We start from the raw sequence: 22,580 nt of genomic DNA on the forward strand, positions 1-22,580 counted from the left end.
GGTGGGCCCCTGGTTTTGAAATCAGCACAGGTGGTCTCTGTTTGAAGCAGCTGGGCACTGGAATGGAATGCCCACACATAAGCTGTTCATCAGCTTACAACTACAGCCCAAGGTAGGAATAGTTTCAATCCCCCTTCCATCCTCTTTAATGTTCCTGCCCACTTTGGGGTGAGGTCAAAGGTCACCCAATCACAAATGTCTTTTGCATTGTGAGCATACTGTATACAGCAATAGCAAAATGATTGGCCTGTCTGTAGGCTTTAAACCAACATGGAAAACCTCCTTTCCACATCAACCAGAGAGCGGCTTCTGGCCATGAGAATGTTTAGGTCACCTCTGTTAAACAGCTTGTCAATCAGGCCTATCATTTACATTGTAACCTTTGAGCCCAAAGGCAAACGTGGGTATTTTCATCAAAATTAAAAGAGGGAATTTACACATCTCCCACTCCAACACACAGGAGGCGTCTCAGGGTTTTTCCGATCTCTCCCTGCCTCCTTCTCTCCTGCCAGCGCATCCGCTGTCACTCAGAGGATAATTCTCCTGCCTTTTCCATCCAAAACCAGAGCTGTTTTTCCGGGAAAGGCGATGTCTCCATGTTTTCTGCTGCACGGATGGGAAAGGCCAGCCAGAGGCACTCCCGGCCTCCTGGAGCCCCAGACAGGAGCTCAGTGGGATTAGGAGATGGCTGTACAGGGACTGTACTGGGGATGATTATCTTTGCTCACCTAATGGAAAAAGCTAAATGCTTGAAAGGCAGGATCTGCTAAAAATGTAGCAGAGCCTCTTTGTATTTTACTAATCCTCATTTCTGTAAGGAGAAGAGTTTTGGTGTGACTGGGTGAAAGAAGTCTCAGCAAAGCTACTGTACATGTATGTTTCTGATTTCATGGGTCTCATCCAGGTGTGTCTCTTAAGTTTCCAACAGGCCTGTCATGTCTGTTCACCTCTCTTGTTGTTCAGCCTGGTCTTTGCTTGGAATCAGAACAGACTTCTGCAAAAATCTGGATTCCTGTGGCTAAGGATCTGCGCCTGTGGCTGGAAGGTTGCCGGTTCGTATCCCGCGGCCGGCAGAGGAATCCTACTCTGTTGGGCCCCTGAGCGAGGCCCTTAACCCCAACTGCTCCAGGGGCACCGTATAAATGGCCGACCCTGCGCTCTGACCCCAGGCTTCTCTCCCTGTCTGTGTGTCTCATGGAGAGCAAGCTGGGGTCTGTGAAAAGACAAATTCCTAATACAAGAAATTGTATACGGCTAATAAAGTGATCTGATCTTATTTTCTAATTGGCTTTATCCAATACAGGGTCACAGGGGAGCCGGAGCCCATCTCGGCAAGCTACAGGCTCAAGACAGGGTGCACCCTGGACGAGACGCCAGTCCATCACAGGGCAAATACACACACCTAATTTTCCCAGCAGCCACATCACCTAGCAGTGTGTCTTTGGACTGTGGGTGGAAACCAGAGCACCTGGAGGAGCCCACATGAACATGGAGAGAACATACAAACTCCACACAGATAGCTCCCCAGATCCTGGGCAAAACTACTGCACCACCCCGCCACCCATCTGAATTCCAGGCAGGTTGAAATGATTATTTTAAAAGCCATGCCCAAACAACACAAACAACAAGAAGCTGCCCACGTACCCGGTGTGTCCTGCATCCTGGAGAGCAGGTCGGAAATGGACTTCTTCTTGGCCTGAGCGATGTAGCTGAGATTCTCGCGGTCCAGCACCAGCAGGAAGGACTGCAGGTCCGAGATCAGCTGGCTCAGCTCTGCGGAAGGCAGGGAGGGCAGTGGAGAGGGGAGATCACGCACTGAGTGACATTAAGGCTACAGCTAGCGATGGGAGTGATGGCGTGGGCTGTGTCCTCATGGCTTGACAGCCCACCTCCTCCTGGAGCTCAAGCACTGGGAACCCCATGCCATCAATACCAAACCTGTACAGGGACACCAGCAAACAATCAGGGGATATCACGTTCTGAATCACTGGAGCTCCCCAAAATCTTTCAGTGGGGTCCCCCACGGGACAATAGAGAGGGGGTCCCCCTCCATCCGGTTTCTGAGATGTTAGAGGGGCGTCCCTGGAAGGGCAGTACAGGGGCACCCAGAGGGAAACCCTCACAGGCCGGATGAGAAAGGGGAACCCCCTCCCCCCCCAGCACTGTTTCCGAGCCTCACTCGTGTTTGAACCCCGGACGCTTCCCGGGCTCTCACACGCTCGGAAGCTTTCAGCTAATTCTGGGAAGGTGTGTGTGTGTGTGTGTGTGTGTGGGGTGGGGGGGGGGGTCATGGAATCACCCCGCCTGACCGGACCAGGACTCACCCCTCCGTGCTGTCCAGCAGCCCAAGGCTGAATCCCGCCGGATCAGAAAAAAAGAAACAAACTGCACTGAGAACCAGGAACAGGCCTGGCGTTCTCTGTCACACCGCAGCGAGACCCCGAGGTCTTACCGTGACCCCGACTGCCCGAATACACCTGGCAGAAACTCATCTCGAAGGAAATCCCAGCTACGGGATCCGGCATGACCACAGCATCACATGAAGAGGTCAGAGAAAACAGCTCTTAGCCTGGAGAGGTGGGAGCCCAGCGCTCACAGAGAGGAGCACGCAGCACAATCCCACTTATGTTATTGCAGTAAACAGACAGGCCAGGGGATGCAGAGGGGGAGGCCAGCCTCAGAGAGCCATTGTACTGCTGCCCCGGAGCTGCCTGTATATATTATTTTGGTAGAAAATAAGGCCTTTCTGCCCAGCACGGCCACAAGAAACACTGCACCACAAAAAGACAGGCCACTTGTTATGGCCTTGAATGGCCTTTAAATTCTCTGTCTGAAAGGGACGCCCCAGCGCGCGCGCAGTCCATACAGCGGGCCAGCTGAATGAAGGCCTCTCACTCCATTAACAGAAGAGTGCTTCATGCTGGGGCTCAATCGTTTTAGCATAATTCAGGCATCTCTGCCGCGAAGTCAGCTGCAGTCACTGAAGTGACTAACTCCCAGGCATTTCCACAGAAAATCAAACAGCCTGGCAGCCTGGCATTCTTCAGACATGTTTCTGTTGTTGTTGTTGTTACTGTCGAGCAATGTCTATCCCTCCTCTCTCCCCCCCCAGCCGCCCGGTTTATTACCCTGGGCCTGGGACTCATTTTGTCAGCAGATCTCTGCACAGCCACCACCTCTCCTCATCCTCCTCCTCCCCACGGACTCTGGGACCTCACAGCCGGGGGAGCCCCTGAGACAGGCCAGACACAGCTCTAAACACACTTTCTTGTTCTGCAGTGTGTGTGTGTTTGTGAGACCAGGCCTGTTCAGTCCGGTTCTCCTTGGGGAACCCTGCGTCTCTCTTTGCCTCAACATCTAGCTCCACTGACCCCTTGAAAAGCGTTCAAGGCGTGAGAGAGTTGGGCAGCACCCAGCGGGCTCGGACAGGGGCGGCACAGGACAGTGCTCCAGTCTTCCTGCGCTGAGCGAGCAGGCAGTACCTGTGCCGAGGCTACAGTCCTGCTCTCCCTGCAATTTCATCTCCTCACTCCACTACTCTAATATTTCCTTTCCATTTCTGCTGCCTGCTTTTGGAAACTAGCCTCTGTTCGGCAACAATCTGACCGTATTCATTTCAGGGGTGCATTTCATTGACGTGTACCTTCTTATTTCTGGGGAGCCCCCCAGCTGTTTTTAGGCTGCCTGAAGTGCTTCCTTTCACTGCAAAGCTCCTGCACCAGGGTCACAGCATCAGGCCTATCAGTACCATTACTCCCACAGAGAAGGGGCTGCTGACTCAAGACCCCCAGCTCGCAGTCAGCACCCCGGTGCTCCTCCCAGGACATCCCCCTGCCCAGACTGAGCCACCCTGGCTGGCCATCCAGAAAGACACAAGCGTCTTTGCCCTTGCAGTCAATGGGAACAGGGATGCTGGTTTTTTTGGGCTTTAACGTAAGTACCGTTCGCACACGGGGCCCAGGTCACTCTGCTGCCCAGCGCCAAATGAAATCGTGTGTCAGATGCGAGTTCTACGCACAACTGAGCGTGTTTGTGAACTTGCCAGCCGCCACCTCTGTTCCTGAACTCCTGATCGGCTCATGTTGAATCCAGCTCCTACAGATCATCTGCAGGTGAATTCACCTCAGATCCAGGCAGCGTTGCGGTGAAAGCCCACCTAACTCATGGCATCTAGCACGCCGTCCCTTGAGGAGGGAGGCCCCCGCACAACTCCTTTCTTGATTTTGTTTTATCTCGCTTTGCCGAAGCGCAACTAAGGGTGAAAAGTGAGAGTCAATCGCTTTGGTCCAAAAGTCAACGACTATTCCTAATGAATTCCTAATAAATACATTTCGCGTTGGAGAGGGAGGAGCCCAGCCCCTGGCCAGTCCTGTCATTCACATTTAATTACGCTGAGAAATCTGACCTCTGTGTCTCACCCCCCCCACACACATGCACACGCACACACATGGGCAGATCCAGAACACAAGCCACAGAGAGGCCTATTCACGGCCACACAAAGCCAGAGCCATGCGCCTCGTTTCGCTCGCTAATTAGCAGATCAGGCTTGAGCAGGAGGCATTTTTCGCATTTCGGAAATGTTTACATTGCCCACTCGTCTTTCCCGAGAGGAGGAGGAGGAGGAGGGGGTGATGGTGTCTCCTTGCTGTTCTTTCATCTGAAGCTCTTATTTCAAGGGCCAGGGCTGCAAGCTCCCACTGAGGGCGGTCATTAGCCTGCTGTGCGTGTGGAGGCGATCTGGGCTGCTCTGAGCTGCTCTAGGACACACTTGTCCGTGCCCAGAGGTTCGCCCGGTGCTGAGAGTCCAAGCCCGGGAGCTGTGTCAGATAAGATCAGATCACTTTATTCGCCATATACAAGTTCTTGCATTAGGAATTTGTCTTTTCACAGAGCCCAACTTGCTCTCCATGAGACACACAGACAGGGAGAGAAGCTGGGGGTCAGAGCGCAGGGTCAGCCATTTATACGGCGCCCCTGAAGCAGTTGGGGTGAAGGGCCTTGCTCAGGGGCCCAACAGAGCAGGATTCCTCTCCTGGTTGCAGTATATGAACCAGCAACCTTCCAGCCACAGGCGCAGATCCTGAGCCACAGTGCCACCGCTCCGCCCCTTGGTGGAGTCGGAATTTTCCGCTCAGGGCGCTGAACGTGCTGGAACTCTTGGCGAGAGGGAAACACCTACACACCCCCCTTTCCAGCCCCAGACCTTGTCCTCGCACCGGACCCCGAAACTCTCCTCGGCCACTCTTCCGCTTTCTTTCACTCTATAACCTTCCCTAACCCAGCTAACTAGACCCCGGGGAGACCAGAGAGCTGAGCTGAGCGATGTTGAACGGTTCTGATGGGGCTGTGAGATAAAACGGCCGGGTGCTTCTTGAAGAAGGGAACGTCGTGGGGAACGCAGTCGCAGCTCGGACGAGGGCGAAATTCGCTCCAGGAGGACAGACAAATCAAAGGCAATGTGGCGATGTGGTGGCCTAAATCAGATTTCACGCTCTGTTGTTCAGCGCAGACCGCGCCTAATGGCTGTGAAAGAACCGGAGCTCTGCTGTCTGCCCCCGGGGCAGGAGAGGAGGGGGGCTGGGGGGGGGGGGGGGGGGTTAATGTCTTCTGCTTTTTCCGGAGGCCAATGCGCTTCCCAAACCCCCAAACGCTGTTGAGCAAAGCTGAATGTTCCCAGCCAGGAATCGGCCCATTGATCTTCCCACAAAACAGCTCTATCATGACATCAGAACAACATCCTGTCCGGCACATGTGACTGGCGCGGGCGGCTTTGAACTCTGGGTGTTTGGATGGCACATGCCCGCTCGGGAAAACCCCCAAATCGGGGGAAAAAAACGAAGCGATCGGAAAGCGAGACAAACCGCTCCCAGCGTCCCTCGGGGTGCAGGCAGGTGTGGCCCTGCGGGACGCCCCCCACAGCCCCACGCGGAGCGGGATCGACATTCCGTACCTGATACGGATCTCCTCTGTTGTGAGACGCCGTTCCCCTGCGGAAAGGGGGAAAAGACAGGGTCGCCTTCCAGGGGGGATAAAGATGACACTGGAATTGCACGGTGCTGGTCAGACACTGAACAGGTAATTATTAAAAATAATTCCCTACACTTACATTGTGCTTTCCTGGACACTCACTCAAAGTGCTGTACAGGTAATGGGGATCCCCTCCACCCCCACCAGTGTGCAGCCCCACCTGGATGATGCACCAGTACTCTCCCCACACACCAGCTCTCAGTGGGGAGGAGAGCAGAGTGATGAGGCCAGTTCAGAGAGGGGGGTTATTAGGAGGCCATGACTGGCAAAGGACAGGGGGGAAATGTGGCCAGGATGCCGGAGTTACACCCCTACTCTTTTTGAGAAACACCCTGGGACTTTCAATGACCGTGGAGAGTCATGACCTCGGTTTTACATCTCATTCAAAGGACGGCACCTGTTTACAGCATAGTGTCCCTGTCACTATACTGGGGCATTAGAACCTACATAGACCGCAGGGTGAGCGCCCCCTGCTGGCCCCACTAACACCTCTTCCAGCAGCAACCTTACTTTTTCCCAGGAGGTCTCCCATCCAGGTACTGGCCAGGCTCACACCTGCTGAGCTCCAGTGGGTTTCTAGCTGTAATCTGCAGAGGGATATGGAGCAGCACAGAGGAGCTCAGGAGACTGAGAGACACCAGCTGTGGCCAGTAGACTGGGCCAGGGCGTTCAATACTGTTTTGTAGAATTGCTTGATTACTGGCCAGCACCATAACCCATGAACATCCCATGGACACCAGGCCCTGCAGGAGCTGGTCTGACACGCCTGACTTTCAGGACTGCAGCACAGAAACTAGCCAGCTGGGTCTCACGGGCCACACGGGAGGGCGCCCTGTGCAGGGCTCCCCAATCCTGGCTCTAACGCCCCCGTCTGCGCTCAGGGTACACTCCCTGTCACGATCGTAATCCCTCCTCTTGAGGGCGCTCCGGCTCTTTCACATTTTGGCTGATTTCCGTGCACCTGCCCTCAGTCCTGCCCCTCCTTATTTAAGCCGGGCGCTCCCGCTACTCCCGGCTCTGCATTGGAAGATGGACCCCCGGGGGCCCGCCTACCACCAAGTCGCCCTGCGCCCGCGGCTTGAGGGCACAGGCCGCCGATTGGCGTCCTGACCCAGCGGAGTCTGGGGCTCGGAGCGCCTGGCCTCGTCATCCTGTTTTTATTTCCCTGTCCCTGTACCGGATCCCGTTCCGGTTTTTAACTGAGTCTTGTCTTCGTTGCGGATGGATCGGATTAGGACCTTGGACTTCGCCCCGGATTTCCCCCTGGACACTCTTGGACATGTTTGCCATGGCCATGCCCCCCCCCCGCCCCCCCGAGCACCAGTTCACCTTCGTCACGCCCCCCTGTTCCTCAACCTGCCCTGATCCTCGCCGTCTCCTCCCCGATGTCCCTCTCCACTTACTTCCGGATTATACCATCTGCACTGGGTCCTGACCTGCACACATAACGTAACTCTCCCACTGCACGCTCTGCTCCACGCTGCTGGCTCTCAGAGGCAGGAAACTCATTAAGGACATAACAATCCAGAGGGGTCTTTTGGCATGAATTATTTCAATTTGTTCTTAATTGCTTTGGAGCAACGATGGTTTTTTTCACATCCACGGGAATTTGGGCAACACCTATCCCGACCCGAGTCCACTGGGGGAAATCCGCATGGTCCCGCGTGGGGAGCTGCCAGCAGAGGAGTTATCCTGCTCCAGAATCAAGAAGAGGCTCACTGGATGAGAATTTAATCAGTAACAGTGACGGTCTTGGCAGGCCAGTGGAAGGACGCTTTAGTTTTAAAATCCTTAATTGCAGGCTTTCTGAAACAATTTTCTTTTCATTCACATTCATATTTAAATACCAGGGAGGCTCCTCATAGGAAGCAAACTAAAATGGAACAGGCAGACCATATAAATATTACCATATACTGTCAATACAACTATTTTACACATTTGATGGTGTAAAGTCACCTGGCACCACTAGTATGCTCGTACACTGAGCAGTGAAAGAAACCTGTCACTAATAACTTTGTGAGTTTATTGCTGTTATAAGGAAAATGTCAGTGCAACTGCAACAGAATTATTGTCATTTATTAAACAGACATGACACAGAATAATTCAAGTGTTGAACAACAGGGGCTCTGCTGTGAGTCCCAGGTCAGTAACAGGTGGACACGGCTGGACGCGGTGACGCCGCACGTCTGGGGCTCCTGCTCCGCACCGGGGTGCAGCCGCTGGCTGGTGGGGTTCTGTCCCCTTCCTCTCCCACAGCCGGGACCAGCCTGTGCCCGTTCACTGCCCTGGTTCAGCCCACACGCGCTCACAGGGGCTCGAGCCTGGCTAGGGCACCCACAGCCGAACTGTCACCCGCCGGGACAGCTGCTGCTGCTCGAGCGGCGCGAGGATGAGTGTGGTCCTGCAGCAGAGCGGACAGGGCAGGATGAGCCCACAGTCCCTGACCACTGCAGCACCCAGCACTAAGGACACCATCAGTCCCTACAGGCAGAGATCTGTAGCCACCAGCAACTGCTGCCTGTCCACCACACCTGGAGCTCCCTCTGGACTAGTCTGCTGTGCCCAGTGTCCTGTTCTGCCAGTCTGTGCCACACTGACTCACTGGAGTCCACCACACCTGGAGCTCCCTCTGGACTGGTCTGCTGTACCCAGTGTCCTGTTCTGCCAGTCTGTGCCTCACTCTCTCACTGGTGTCCATCACACCTGGAGCTCCCTCTGGACTGGTCTGCTGTGCCCAGTGTCCTGTTCTGCCAGTCTGTGCCACACTGACTCACTGGAGTCCACCACACCTGGAGCTCCCACTGGACTAGTCTGCTGTGCCCAGTGTCCTGTTCTGCCAGTCTGTGCAACACACACTAACTAGTGTCCTTCACACTGGGATCTCTTGATTCATCTTGTGCCTTGTGTATGCCCAGACCAGAAACAGCCTCCAACATACCACTTCTTGATAAGTGAGGCTTATTGATTCCAGTGTTTTTTTCTATATTTTCACTGAACACAACATTTACAGCAGATTAAATCTCCTCTTCACCACAGGTCTCACATCTCTTTTAAATGAAGTGATTTGGTCTTGATGAAAGAATTAGTCATGAATTATCAAGTATCTAAAATACACCAAAACCATTTAATCAATTGTCCAGACCCCCAGTGGTCCTACAATCCTCCTGTCAGGCATCCAGACCTCCAGCCATTAGTCCCACAATCCTCCTGACCAGCATGCACACCCCCGAGGGCCAGTCCCACAATCCCATTCTCCAGTGTCCAGACCACCAGTTCACATCCATTTTGTCCAGCATCCAGACCCCAGTCCCACAATCCTTCTCTTCAGCGTCCAGACCCCCAACCACCAGTCCCACAATACTCCTGCCCAGCGTCCACACTCCTGTCCACAAATCCCACAATCCTCCTGTCCAGCATTCACACCCTTGACCACCAGTCCCACAACCCCCCTGTCTTGCCTCCAGACTGCAGGCCACCAGTCCCACAATCCTCCTGTTCAGCATCCAGACCACCATCCACCAGTCCCACAATACTCCTGACCAGTGTCCACACCCCCAACCACCAATCCCACAATCCTCCTGTCCAGCGTCCATACCCCCAACCACCAATCCCACAATCCTCCTGTCCAACATCCATACCCTGACCACAATCCTCCTGTCCAGCGTCCATACCCTGACCACCAATCCCACAATCCTCCTGTCCAGCGTCCATACCCTGACACCAATCCCACAATCCTCCTGTCCAGCGTCCATACCCTGACCACAATCCTCCTGTCCAGCGTCCATACCCTGACCATCTATCCCACAATCCTCCTGTCCAGGGTCCATACTCTGACCACCAATCCCACAATCCTCCTGTCCAGCGTCCATACCCTGACCATCTATCCCACAATCCTCCTGTCCAGCGTCCATACTCTGACCACCAATCCCACAATCCTCCTGTCCAGCGTCCATACCCTGACACCAATCCCACAATCCTCCTGTCCAGCGTCCATACCCTGACCACAATCCTCCTGTCCAGCGTCCATACCCTGACCATCTATCCCACAATCCTCCTGTCCAGGGTCCATACTCTGACCACCAATCCCACAATCCTCCTGTCCAGCGTCCATACCCTGACCATCTATCCCACAATCCTCCTGTCCAGCGTCCATACTCTGACCACCAATCCCACAATCCTCCTGTCCAGCGTGCACGCTGCATCTTAATGACAATGACGATGGATGGAAAGCAAAATATTTGCAGCCTTTTTGTCATCGGAATCAGCACCCAGCCAGCCCCGCCCCGTCCAGAGAGCTCTTGCGGGAGCGAGGAACGGATTGAGTTAGCAGGGAACCACAGGGCCCCGAGAAAGAGAGAAAGAGAGAAAGCGCTGCTGTGGTGAAACACTATCCGTGCAAACCCAATGATGTCATTTTTGTTTCCACACTGGGTTAGCTTACAGGGGCGAAAGAAAGGGATGAATAATGATTGAGCACGGAGTTCGGTGGAGCCGGTATTTCCCTTCCACACTGAGCGCAGCAGATCCGCAGGCCAGAAGATACGACTCCGCAGAGATCTTTATTAGTCTTTAGACAAACAACCCCCCTGCCTCCCCCTCTCCCGAGATTTGAGGAAGGGGGGGTGAGGGTATTTCCGATTGCTGCTCTGAAGCTATTACAGACATTCCTTTACAATGATAAAGTTGCAGAGCCTCGCTCTGCTCAGAACAGCCCTCCCGAGTCACCGCTCGCACACCAGCTTCTGAGGTTCGGCTCAGGCCACCGCGTCCAGTAACGTCTGAAACGTCCAACCCCACGCCGCGGTCAGGAAACGCGAAAAACAAGAATACGACCGTCGCGCCAGGGAGATCAAGTCTGCGCTTGGCTGCAGCACAGCGCTGTCTGACAGACCCGCGACCCCCCCGCTGGCAGTTCTTCACCAGCGGACAGTCAGCAGCGCTCCGGCACCCCCCCGCACCTACAGCTGCAACCCTAAATCTGCTCCTGCAGGCACTAGGCAGTCCCGCTGCAGAGCAGTGTGATCCACCTCGGGTTTTCCCGGTCCGCCAGGACTCTGCACTGTGCTGCGTGCCGGATACCTCACCTTTGCCACCGCGTTAGGAGCTAATGTGTAAAAGCAATTCAAACTATATCCCCGTCGCCTGCAGCTGTTCTCACCGGGCCCCTCCACCAGCCCGGTCGCGCACCGGGAATCACAGTTAAAACTAAAGTAAAAGTCTTGCTGGATGACGGCTTATAGGCTTGTATCCCATCCGGAGGTCTGGGGACCAGGCAGCGACAGGACTGGGGACCGTCCGGACCCGTGCTCCTCACTCCTTAACGCGAATTAACACTTCGCTAACCCCTCCGAAATCTGCAGAGGTTTCTCCCCACTCTGATTGAATCATTAGTTATTCTCTTTCCAGTCCGTCCATCGCGCATCCACGGTTTCAAACGGGAGCCCGCTGTTTAGATGTCCTGAAAAAAATAAGGGACACCCCCCCCCGATGGGCTAAACTCGCGCACAACCCTGCCAGGAGCCACAGAAACCTTTCATCTTTTCAAGGGGAAAAAAAAAACTTTTAACGACGCACTGATACAGTAGGTCAGCAGACGGGAAAGCGGCTATAAGGCACTTCGCGTCAGTGTACGAGCCGAAGTGTTCAGCATCGACATTTAAGAGAGAAAACACACAGTATCATTAAACGCAAAGCTCGACCCCCTTCTTAAAATTCAACGAAATGCGGCTCGCTAATCTCGTGTTGTTCAACAGCACAGGAGCTCCTTCACGAATCAAGAGGCTGCCGCGCTGAGTGCGCTGGAGAACTCAGTGCAACAGTTATAAAAGCAAGGCAACAAGTATCACACGGTTCGAGGCGATCGACACTTCAGACGCGGACCGGCGATCTCCGCACGTTACGCAGCAAGCGCCGGTCCGTGTTACAAGCTCGGGAAGAGGGGTGCGCTAAAGACACCCCGGAATAAAAGAAGGAAAACAACGGAACGCAACCCCCCCCCCCCCTTCACACACACACACCCCGCGTCCCCTTTCGTGCCCCCCGGGTCCGTCTACGCTCTTACTCCGCAGCACGAGTCCGGCCGCTGTGGAAACGGCACGGAGGCGCAGCAGCGTCGGCAGAACAGCGGTACCTTTCGGCGGGTTCATCGCTGACGGGGATCCGAGCTCCGCAAACGACGCCGTCTCCTCCGCAGATGTCACATAGCTCCAGCGGGCGCGCCGCACCGCGCCGCCTGCCTGCCTCTGCTTCTCTGGGCTCTGCGGGACGGGACGGGACGGGGAGGCGCAAGGCGGTTCCGCAGCTCCGGACTGCAATTACTGCTACCTCCGCGAAGGTCCCGGAATGGACACACACGCACCATTGAGGGGGGGTGGCAGCTTTAGAGGGAAGACTTCACAAGCAGCCAGCAGAAAACTCCCCCACAGCGCCACCTGGCGTAGATAACGAGCTCACAGCTTTGCTAGACGTTCTTGGCGGATCACTTCTCCCGCTGTAACGCGGTTTTAAAAATAGCAGTAAGAGGGAGAAAAGAGGAGGGGTGTGGTTTTTTTCTTCTTCTTCAGGTAACTGTTAAGGAATCACATCTTTTAAGGACCAAAAAATTTACCTCTCCTCCCGCTCGATCCTCTCTTAAAATGCATTGAAGTGCTGCACTCCAGCGCCCTAAGCTCCGCGTGAAGTTCAGCAGTGTAGCAACTTCTTAACGCACTAAAGGCGCTATAAATGCATCAGGGGGCTCAATACACTACTTACCAAAGCAAGGCAGCAGGCGCTATGGCTGAAGGTGACCCCTGCATTACTTTAAACGGTACTGTTATGCGTGGACGTGACCGGTACACATCAAAACAAAAGACACCAGACACACTCGTTGAATTTTATTTTAGTTGTTCTTGTTTTTTTCCCAACACACTTTGACATTCAATTAAGAGTACACCCAAATAAAAAAAAACATTGCAACGGGAGCTGTAGCGCGTGGGGCGAAGTCCGGGGTGGGGGGCGAGCCGGGACACGGAACCACCACCCCCCCCGACAGTCACAGCTAGCGAGCGAGGTGGGGAAAGCGAAGGCGACGCGTCGGCTTTTCGTCGGTGTGAGGGCGGGACAAAACACACGTGGGACTGGGGCGCGTCTCTGGAAAGCGGGGACCAGTGTCGCAGCAGAAATCATCACGAAAGAAAGGTAGGTCTGGGGCGTGCAGCTCTTTCAGGCAGGGTGTTCGCCGTGAAAGCACGCCGCGTCGGCGGGAACGAGCCCGGGCGGAGGACGCAGGAGGATAACACCCATGAGGCACTACTTTACACCAAGAGGCGCGGGGGTCTGCAACAAGACGCCGATTCCCTGCAATACACCCCAAGAAGAGGGGGTCATCCCCAGACCATTGGGCTCCCAGGAACCTCAAAAGAGCAAAGTTGACTGAAAGACCTCCTCCGTAAACTTTCACCCTTGACCTCATTCACGGGCCGCTGGACAGAGAGGGTAGGGACCCTCTTACACATTCGAGCTCACGAAGAGTTACCGGGTGAGTTTCCCTTTTCGTTATTTTTGTATAAAAATGAAATTAATGTCTCCAAAATCATGCTGACGGCAAAGAACTGCTTAATACTAATATCCAACAGATAAAGTAAAAAAACACCTTGTGAAGCGGAATAAAAAAAAAGGAGAGAGCTGCTAACTGGTTACTTCACTCAAAGGTTCACAGAAACAAGCATGGGGGATTTCAGATGTTTATTATCATTAGTAATAATAATAATAATAATATTTAACCCTCAGTGACAGGTTGCAGAAACAGGCGCGCGAGTTCGAGGGGGTTCAGTCCGCGAGCCGAACGCGGGGGTCTTGCCGGCAGGAGTGATCCGTGGGGGGGTCGAGGGAGAGCGAGTGGGTCAACACGAGTGGAAGGCTCTCGGGGGACTGACGGGGCGCTCGCCTCCCCGGAGACACAAGTCCCACAGACCGGGCCCGCAGGCCAGTATCCGTGAGGAGCGAGTCCAAAGCCCTCCCGTCAGTTAATAAAGTCTCTGTAAAAAGAAACTCCATCACCTCCAGTAAACCTGTTATGGGAAATGTGCTATACAGCGAAATGGCGTTTGTTTTGGTTTTGGTCATAAATATATATTTTAAAAGTTAAAAGATAAAAGACCTCCGGCAACGACCCTTTTGTTACGAGCGCCATTACAGCAGGTGTCTTTAATTCTCTGCTGCAGGTCAGATGTTAAAGTTCGGTAGAAAAACCGGAGCCATACATATCGACATCCTTCTGAAGCGGTGAGCTCAGCGTCCCTGCCGTACGCTGCCTTTATGAGGGGAAGCGAGCGACGACTCCGAGGGGTGTCTGTGTGAAGAGTCTCCTGATAACAGCCCGCCCGGTTGACGGGCTCTGCCCGAGCGGACGGGACGGTACAGAAATAAGAAAAACAGCCCAGGCCTTCGATTCTTACACTCCTGCTTTACCTCTGCGGTTAGAGCGCGTCACATCGGATTATTAATACACAGTGGCTGCGACTGTATATTATATATTATAATATATATATATTATACATAAAGGCTGTTGCTTCTTGTTTGTTTTTTTTCGTCTTCTACGCAACTAATTCATTGTCAGGAGTCAGGAGGGACTTTTTAAGATTATTTTACGATGTTGGCAGGCGCTGCCCAGCGCGAGGAGTCTTGGGGGCCAGGGGTTCGAACCAGCCCCACCCCCCCCCCCCCACACACACACCCCCCTCCCCCCTCCTCCCTCCCTTCTCTCCGGGATCAAAAGAGCGACAGCCTCTTCTTCAGGTCGTTCCGTTTCCATAGCGACAGCCGGTCGAAGTCCTCGATGCGCATCCCGAACAGCTGCTGGAACTCCTCGGGAGCCAGGTGCCGCTGCGCGAGAGAGGGGGAGAGAGAGAGACACCCAAGGTCGGGATGACGTCATCGAGGACCTGGAAAGCCTACGGGCCGAGCGTCACCAGCAGCGGCAGGGTGCTGGGTAGCGCGGGTGGGTCCCGGGTTCAATTCTGGGAGCTGGGGTGCTATCTGTGTGGAGTTTGCATGTTCTCCCAGGGTTTGCTTTGGGCTTTCCCCAACAGCCCAGAGAAATACCTGAGAGGTTACATGGCTCCTGGGAAAGCTGGCCGTGGTGTGAGTGTGTGTGCGTCTGTTTGTGTGTGCCCGGTGATCGACTGCCCAGGCTGTGCCCTGCCTTGTGCCCGCTGTTTGGAGGAATAGGCTCCAGCTTCCTCACAACCCTGTGGTGTGTGTGGGTCCAAGTGCCCCAGCACAGTCATGGGGACACTGTACTGTAAAAAAGTCACGGGTCTTTGGATGAGGGTCTTCTCTGTCATCGTTAAAAATCCCAGGGTGTTTCTCAGAAAGAGTAGGAGTGTTACCCTAGTGTCCTGGCCAGATTTCCCCCTGGCCTTTACCAATCATGGCCTCCTGATAACCCCCCTCTCTGAACTGGCTTCATCACTCTGCTCTCCTCCCCACTGAGAGCTGGTGTGTGGGGAGAGGACTGGTGTATCATCCAGGTGGGGCTGCACACTGGTGAGGGTGGAGGGGATCCCCAGTACCTGTAGAAGCGCTGTGAGTGGAGTGTCCAGAAAAGCGCTATATACGTGTAGGGAATTATTATTATTATTATTAAATGGGTAAACATGGAAGGTGTTTTAGGTAAAAGTTGGTTAGAAAAGCTGTGCACAGAAATGTGCTCCTTTTTCATACCTCCAGCCTTGTCCGGTCAACTCCAGGTGGCAGCTTACTGCGCCCCCTGTGGGTGACAATCAGCATTTCATAGGGATAAATCTGAGGAGACAAAATACAAATACTGCAGTTTTATTATCGGCTCTTCTCAAACAGACCACCGAAGTGTTCAGAACAGTCCTTTTTACTGTAGATACCAGTAACCTGTAAAACACACAATATGCCAGCTTCGTGTAGTGCTTTGTGTGCTAACAGTGTAGTTCCCAATGTAAAATTATCTGTAGTAGACCAACATCTTAACAATGAGTGCAATGAGTGCGTGTGTCCAAGGTTGTTGAAAGCCTGCAGCACACAGCCCATAATAATTCATTTGGATATTCTGTTTGTTTCTAAGGTGTCTGTCTGCCTGTTTCCTACATCGTGTCCCATACTGGAGAGAAGTTCAGCTGCACATCCAGAACAGCCCCACAAACTCTCCCTGAACCCCATCGCTCCCCTGGCTCTGTGAGATCTGACCCTGCCTGACGAACCCCTGGACACAGAGCACACAAAAGCATTTCAACAACAACAAAAAAACTGTCTTCATTGTTACCATTTTCAGGTTTCTCTTTTTAAAATATTAAACCACATGATCTCCAGCCCAATTCCTAAAATCTCTGTGGGAGAAAAATCATATTGACTCTGTTCCCCTCTCCAACACCTGTGCTGTCATTTGCTAAGTTGCATAGCAGAGCCATGGGCACACACACAGAGCCACACACACAGAGCCATGGGCACACACACAGAGCCACACACAGAGAGCCATGATCACTCTCACAGAGCCATGCTCACACACACAGAGCCACACAGACAGAGTCATGATCACACACACAGAGCCACACACACAAAACCACGATCGCTCTCACAGAGCCACACACACAGAGCCATCATCACACAGAGCCATGATCACACACAAAGAGCCATGATCACACATACAGAGCCACACACACAGAGCCATGATCACTCTCACAGAGCCATGATGTGGACACACACAGAGCCATGTGGACACACAGAGCCATGATGTGGACACACACAGACCAATGTGGACATAGATACTGAACATTGTCCAGCGTGCAGGCGGAACTCACACCTTCTGTTCCAGCATGCTTGGCAGCGAGTTCCCTCTATCCATTCTCCCCCTCTGTGAGTCTCCATTCTAAGTAAGCAATCAAACATTCAATTGTAAAGTAATGATGTCATTGTTTACTGTAACAATTTTTAATGTTGGTATTAGAAGTATAAAATGCAAAACAGTAATGTTTTGTATCAGATGCATATATTTTTACTGCCAATATGAAGTAATATTTTATTTCTTATAGAGATAAAAAAAATGCAAATGGAGTCACTGTGTGTTCATGACTTATTGTTTTCTTTGTTCCTGAAGTACTCATGAAGGCTTACTTATTGTAAAGCGTTAATCACAAAACAAGTAGATACAAAGTTCTTACCTGCAAACCTGCGAGAGGGAAACAAAACAGAGATCAATCATACTGTAAAGCATTAACTTCTTCATTGCACATCTCTTTCACTTAAGACATTTCAAGAGATTATCACAACAGCACAGAAATGCTGCTTTAACCCCCAAAGGCAACTTCTATTTTAACATCAGTGTGCGAGCCTTTTTGCAATGAAAGAAAAGGGAAAAAAATGGATAAACATCGTTCTGTGCTTCTACCTGACCTGTGTCAGAATGGGTGTCATGTTGAGTAACAGGACTGCTCTGAGCTGACCAGCAATGCAGAGGCTCAGCTCTGGTGTGTAACTAACCTCCCTCTACCTCCCGTCACAAACTCTCTACAACACAGAGCTCTGCCCTCTGCAGGCAGGTGTGTCACTGAAGGCACAGCAGCAGGGGGCCACGCCAGCCGTGATGCCCGTACCTTGGCCACTCTTGTCGCTGTCTGGTGACGAGAACTCTGCGGACTGAAGCTAAAAAGAAAAGCAAAACACACAGGAGTTACGACAAGCCGCCCTATAAAATCTGAACGCAGCTTGCGATGCCCGTGTTCGGAGGATCAATGCCGAGACACATGCATACAGTACGTGTATGGAGTCTGAGAGAAGCTGAAGCCACTTAATTATGTCCAAGATAACAGTTGATCCCAAGCACGGCACGCATCGAAATCTCACGAGCCAAGCTGGGGTTCTACTCTGGGCCATGCACATCCGGCCAAGAGCCACTGGATGTGGGGCTGAACAGGCTTCTGGACACCATGGCCAACATGCATGCAAACCAGTGGATCATTCTTAACAAGGCGCTTGAATTTCCCAGCTGCTGTTACTCTGTCTTGCTTGAGCACTGATGCCACTGACCCTGGTGCCCTGGAGGCAGCTGTCCTGCAGAACTGCGGGTTTCATCCGTAACCCTAAACACTAAACACTGAAGACCTTCCAGCTGCTTATCATACACCTGAAGTTCAGTTTCAATCCGGGTTTTTTATTCTTGCATAGCGCCTTTCGATCCAGAGCATCCTCAAAGCGCAAATCATATGCATAGAAAAGAAGTACAACAAACAGAAAAAAAACAATACTGCAAAAACAGGTGTACATGTGAAATTCCGAAGAAATAAGCAGGTTGCAAGAACTGGAGGGCATTGAAAAGCATGTAAGATTGGAGGCGAGATTTAAGAACATCAACAGAGGGTGAGTGTTAGGTGATTAGAAAGAGCTTTCCCAAGAGGGGCGACAACTGAAGAGGCTTGGACCCCTAGCCTGCTGTACGATGTGATCCCCTGAAGTGCTCTGGAGGTCAAGGGTATTGCACAGCAGCTGCATCTGTCAATATCCCAGCCAGGGAAGGGATCCCTCAAGTGTTAGAATTGCATACTGAAGCTGGTTTTCATGCATTCAGCACTTGCAAACAGGGCGGGAATTTAGACCGATGCTGAAGATGCTGCTTGAAATTTTCGTCCATTCTTCATCATTGCTCAATCCACTCAACTCATTGTGTCGAAGTACGCTTGTACACTCCCAGTATACTAAATTTAGATTTACCATTGCAATGAGGGTGAACAGTCACGCGATTGACAGATTTTAGTGTTTGATTTTTCTTGGTGGTTTCTGCTGACATTTAACATCTTAAATGTCCGTGTGCCCCGTGATCTTCCTGGTCGCTCCCGCGTCCGGCCGGGCCCAACTCACCCTGGTGAGGCTGGTCCTGCTGCACACTGGGAGAGAGGTGGACTTGGAGGCCACGGACGAGGGTCCTGTTGGGGAAAAACAGCGTCAGAGTCCTAGGAGGTCACCCCCCTCTTCCTGCAGCCCCAGTCCGCGAGAGCAGGGGAAAGGGAGGCATCCTGAAGACTCAAGCAGGACCCCACTCCTGCTGTTGCTTTAGTGGTCAGTCAACAGCAGGGGCCAGTGAAGTGACCAGGGGGGAACAGACACAAGGATTAAATCAAACCTCTGACCTGCCTGCCATCCATGTGTTACAAAGCTCCCCAGCTGTCAAGTGGGAGTCATGCGTCTGCCTGGAGGAGGCACTGTGCCAGCAGGTTTCAAAGTTGTGATGTAATCGAGGGGGCAGTAGGAGTTCCTGCAAGCCCCCTGCTCCTGACGCCTTGATGACAGTCAACACGCTGTCACCTGAACCTTTCCTTTGTGTTGCCAGCAAGCATGCAGAGATCACACAGCCGCCACAGCGAGAAATACGTCCTCCACTGTCCTGCTCAAGGCCCCTAATCTAACAGACACACAGAAAGAGTGAGGAGGGGGAAGCAGTGTGGGGCAGTATGGTCAGGAGTGTCTAGGCTCCAGGCCTGTGTGGGGCCCTGCTCTCATACCCTTTAGCATGACCCTCCAGCAGGATATCTCGGACAGAGGTGGCAGACGAAAAAATGAATGATAAACCGGACGCTCGTACAGTCAGGCTGTAGAAGAAAGCATCAGGTTCATCGTCACGCCCATTCCACCCTCCTGAAACTTCAGCCCTGCTGATTTTAAGAACATAAGAGCAGTTCCAAACAAGAGGAGGCCATTGGGCCCATTTGGCTCGCTTGGTGGTAGTTAATTGAACCGATGATCTCATCCATTTTGGCATCTGAAAGTCCCATTTAGTGAGGAAGTAAATGGAAAAGCTGGCAGTGGTCTGTTCCACATGCATTAATCAGAAAGTCTTCCAGAACTGGAACAGCGCCATTCACCACCAGGAGACTCGATCAATTTCTCCTCCCTGGAGCCCTCCAATTCTGACCTCCTTTTGGACCGCTTTTACTGTTTAAGCAGGCAGACTGGTAGGACATAAACTCTGTGGAGCAGCTGTCTTCAATCCCGGTCCTGGAGGGCCAATGCCTTCGCAGGTTCTCATCCTAGCTTGGCTCTTAACAGCCTATCTGGGATAATTTCTACAATTTCTCCTGGCCTCGGAGGGACCTGTAGACCTGTAGACCTGTAGAGGGACCTAGGAGACCTGCAGACACAGTGGCCTTCCAGGGTCAGGCTCTTTCATAAGAGTTTTCACTCAGTGCCAGGCCGGCTCCTCACAAGCTCAGAGAGCAAGGGTCCCAACTCACCCAAGTGCAAAGGCGTCCTGTCGGGAAGCGAGCGGGTTTTCCTCCGGATGGGTATCGACTTCTCGATCTCTTCCTTCAGGATCAGTTTGCCCAGGTTCGACTGGATCTGAAAGAGACAGGACAGCGATCAGAGGGATCTCCGCGGCTTCTGGCTCAGTTTCAGTGTGCGGCACAATGTTTTTACATTGCAAACCTGTTTGGGTTCCAAACCCGTGTCCTTCCCACTGTGGGCGTGTCCGAAACCATGTCCTTCCCACTGTGGGCGTGTCTGAAACCATGTCCTTCCCACTGTGGGCGTGTCCGAAACCATGTCATTCCCACTGTGGGCGTGTCTGATGATGATGAACAGGCACAGGTGGGAATGACACGGTATCTGACACTACATCTAGTTAGAGTTGTTCAGTCAAAAATAACGTCCAGAAAGCTGAGGAGAGGCTGTGTCAAGTTGAGTGTGCTGGAGCTGTCGGAAACTGTTCAGTACCCATATGGTTGGGTATTTTTGACAACCAGGTTGACAGAAGAAACAAATTAAATAAGAGTGTAAGCAAATAAGCAGATCAATTACGTAATCAATTAGCACTGGGACAGAGACACAGCGCTCCTGCAGGAGCAGGACTGGGAATAACTGGGGCACTGGGATAGAGACACTGTGTTCCTGCAGGAGCAGGGCTGGGAATCACTGGGACTCTGGGATAGAGACACTGTGTTCCTGCAGGAGCAGGGCTGGGAATCACTGGAACACTGGGATAGAGACACTGTGTTCCTGCAGGACCAGGGCTGGGAATCACTGGGACACTGGTATAGAGACACTGTGTTCCTGCAGGAGCAGGGCTGGGAATCACTGGGACTCTGGGATAGAGACACTGTGTTCCTGCAGGAGCAGGGCTGGGAATCACTGGGACACTGGGATAGAGACACAGTGTTCCTGCAGGAGCAGGGCTGGGAATCACTGGGACACTGGAATAGAGACACTGTGTTCCTGCAGGAGCAGGGCTGGGAATCACTGGGACTCTGGGATAGAGACACTGTGTTCCTGCAGGAGCAGGGCTGGGAATCACTGGGACTCTGGGATAGAGACACTGTGTTCCTGCAGGAGCAGGGCTGGGAATCACTGGGACACTGGGATAGAGACACTGTGTTCCTGCAGGAGCAGGGCTGGGAATCACTGGGACTCTGGGATAGAGACACTGTGTTCCTGCAGGAGCAGGGCTGGGAATCACTGGGACACTGGTATAGAGACACTGTGTTCCTGCAGGAGCAGGGCTGGGAATCACTGGGACACTGGAATAGAGACACTGTGTTCCTGCAGGAGCAGGGCTGGGAATCACTGGGACTCTGGGATAGAGACACTGTGTTCCTGCAGGAGCAGGGCTGGGAATCACTGGGACTCTGGGATAGAGACACTGTGTTCCTGCAGGAGCAGGGCTGGGAATCACTGGGACTCTGGGATAGAGACACTGTGTTCCTGCAGGAGCAGGGCTGGGAATCACTGGGACACTGGGATAGAGACACTGTGTTCCTGCAGGAGCAGGGCTGGGAATCACTGGGACACTGGGATAGAGACACTGTGTTCCTGCAGGAGCAGGGCTGGGAATCAGATTTAGACAGTGAAAACTCACTGTGATGACTGCGCCTCAAGACCGGACGGCCTGCTGTGGGAGACGGGGCATGACTTGCTGAGCGTCCTGTTCTGTCTGAGCGTGATTTGTAGCTCTTGTTTCTGTGCACTCGACTGCACATTACTGCACTTCCCCCATGACCTCTACCGTGGTGCCCGGGCAGCTCTGTGCCCGCCTGACCACCGCCTTGGCGCTCGGTACCTTTTCCAGCTCCTGCCTCTGCAGCTGCCGCAGCCTCTTCATGTCCTCCGACAGGTCTGCGTCGTCCCCCTCCTCCGCCTCCTCCTCTCCCTCCTCTCGCTTGTCCTTCTTCTGCGAGGCCTTCTTCCTCCACTCCGTCTCTGAGACAAGCACAACAACGCCGAACCTTAAAAGACAACACCAGTTCGGTCACCCCCCCCCCCCAAGCGAGCATGCCCCCCCCCCCCTGCCAGGCCCGAGCCAGGTGCCCGCCGGGCGGCGTACCCACGACGGCGAGAGACGGGGGGCAGGGCCAGTAGTCCGTCTCGATCTTGGAGGGCTGGCTGGGGTCTGGCGGCTGGGCGGCGGGGAACTTGGACGACTCGATGATCAGATCTTCGATGTGCTTGCTGTGCGGGACCGAGCCGGAGACGTCTGCGCACGGACAGGAGGAGGGCAATGAGACGTGACTGCAGAGCTCCTGCACATGGAGTCTGTAACGCACGTCCAGGAGGGAGGA

At 53.2% G+C, this 22,580-nt stretch overlaps 2 protein-coding genes across 2 annotated transcripts in view; both read right to left on the reverse strand.

Annotated features, from left to right (window-relative positions):
- The window catches only part of LOC148839032 (actin filament-associated protein 1-like 2), a 38,086-nt gene extending 25,715 nt beyond the window's left edge, over nt 1-12,371 (reverse strand). The window contains exons 1-2 of the mRNA XM_088909304.1: nt 12,158-12,371; nt 1,645-1,773 (exon numbers count right to left, since the gene is read on the reverse strand). Of these exons, the coding sequence (XP_088765430.1) occupies nt 1,645-1,773; nt 12,158-12,173 (145 nt within the window). The 5' untranslated portion in view covers nt 12,174-12,371. The remainder of the gene's footprint in view (nt 1-1,644; nt 1,774-12,157) is intronic.
- Nucleotides 12,372-12,891: 520 nt separating this feature from the next.
- Nucleotides 12,892-22,580, reverse strand: part of dmtn (dematin actin binding protein) — a 37,329-nt gene continuing 27,640 nt past the window's right edge. Inside the window, exons 9-16 of the mRNA XM_088909306.1 lie at nt 22,346-22,495; nt 22,082-22,221; nt 20,262-20,367; nt 18,892-18,956; nt 17,617-17,679; nt 16,841-16,906; nt 15,733-15,813; nt 12,892-14,892 (exon numbers count right to left, since the gene is read on the reverse strand). Of these exons, the coding sequence (XP_088765432.1) occupies nt 14,779-14,892; nt 15,733-15,813; nt 16,841-16,906; nt 17,617-17,679; nt 18,892-18,956; nt 20,262-20,367; nt 22,082-22,221; nt 22,346-22,495 (785 nt within the window). The 3' untranslated portion in view covers nt 12,892-14,778. The remainder of the gene's footprint in view (nt 14,893-15,732; nt 15,814-16,840; nt 16,907-17,616; nt 17,680-18,891; nt 18,957-20,261; nt 20,368-22,081; nt 22,222-22,345; nt 22,496-22,580) is intronic.

The sequence above is a fragment of the Atractosteus spatula genome, chromosome 2 (genome assembly GCF_055471065.1).
Source record: "Atractosteus spatula isolate fAtrSpa1 chromosome 2, fAtrSpa1.hap1, whole genome shotgun sequence".
Classification (NCBI taxonomy): Eukaryota; Metazoa; Chordata; class Actinopteri; order Semionotiformes; family Lepisosteidae; genus Atractosteus; species Atractosteus spatula.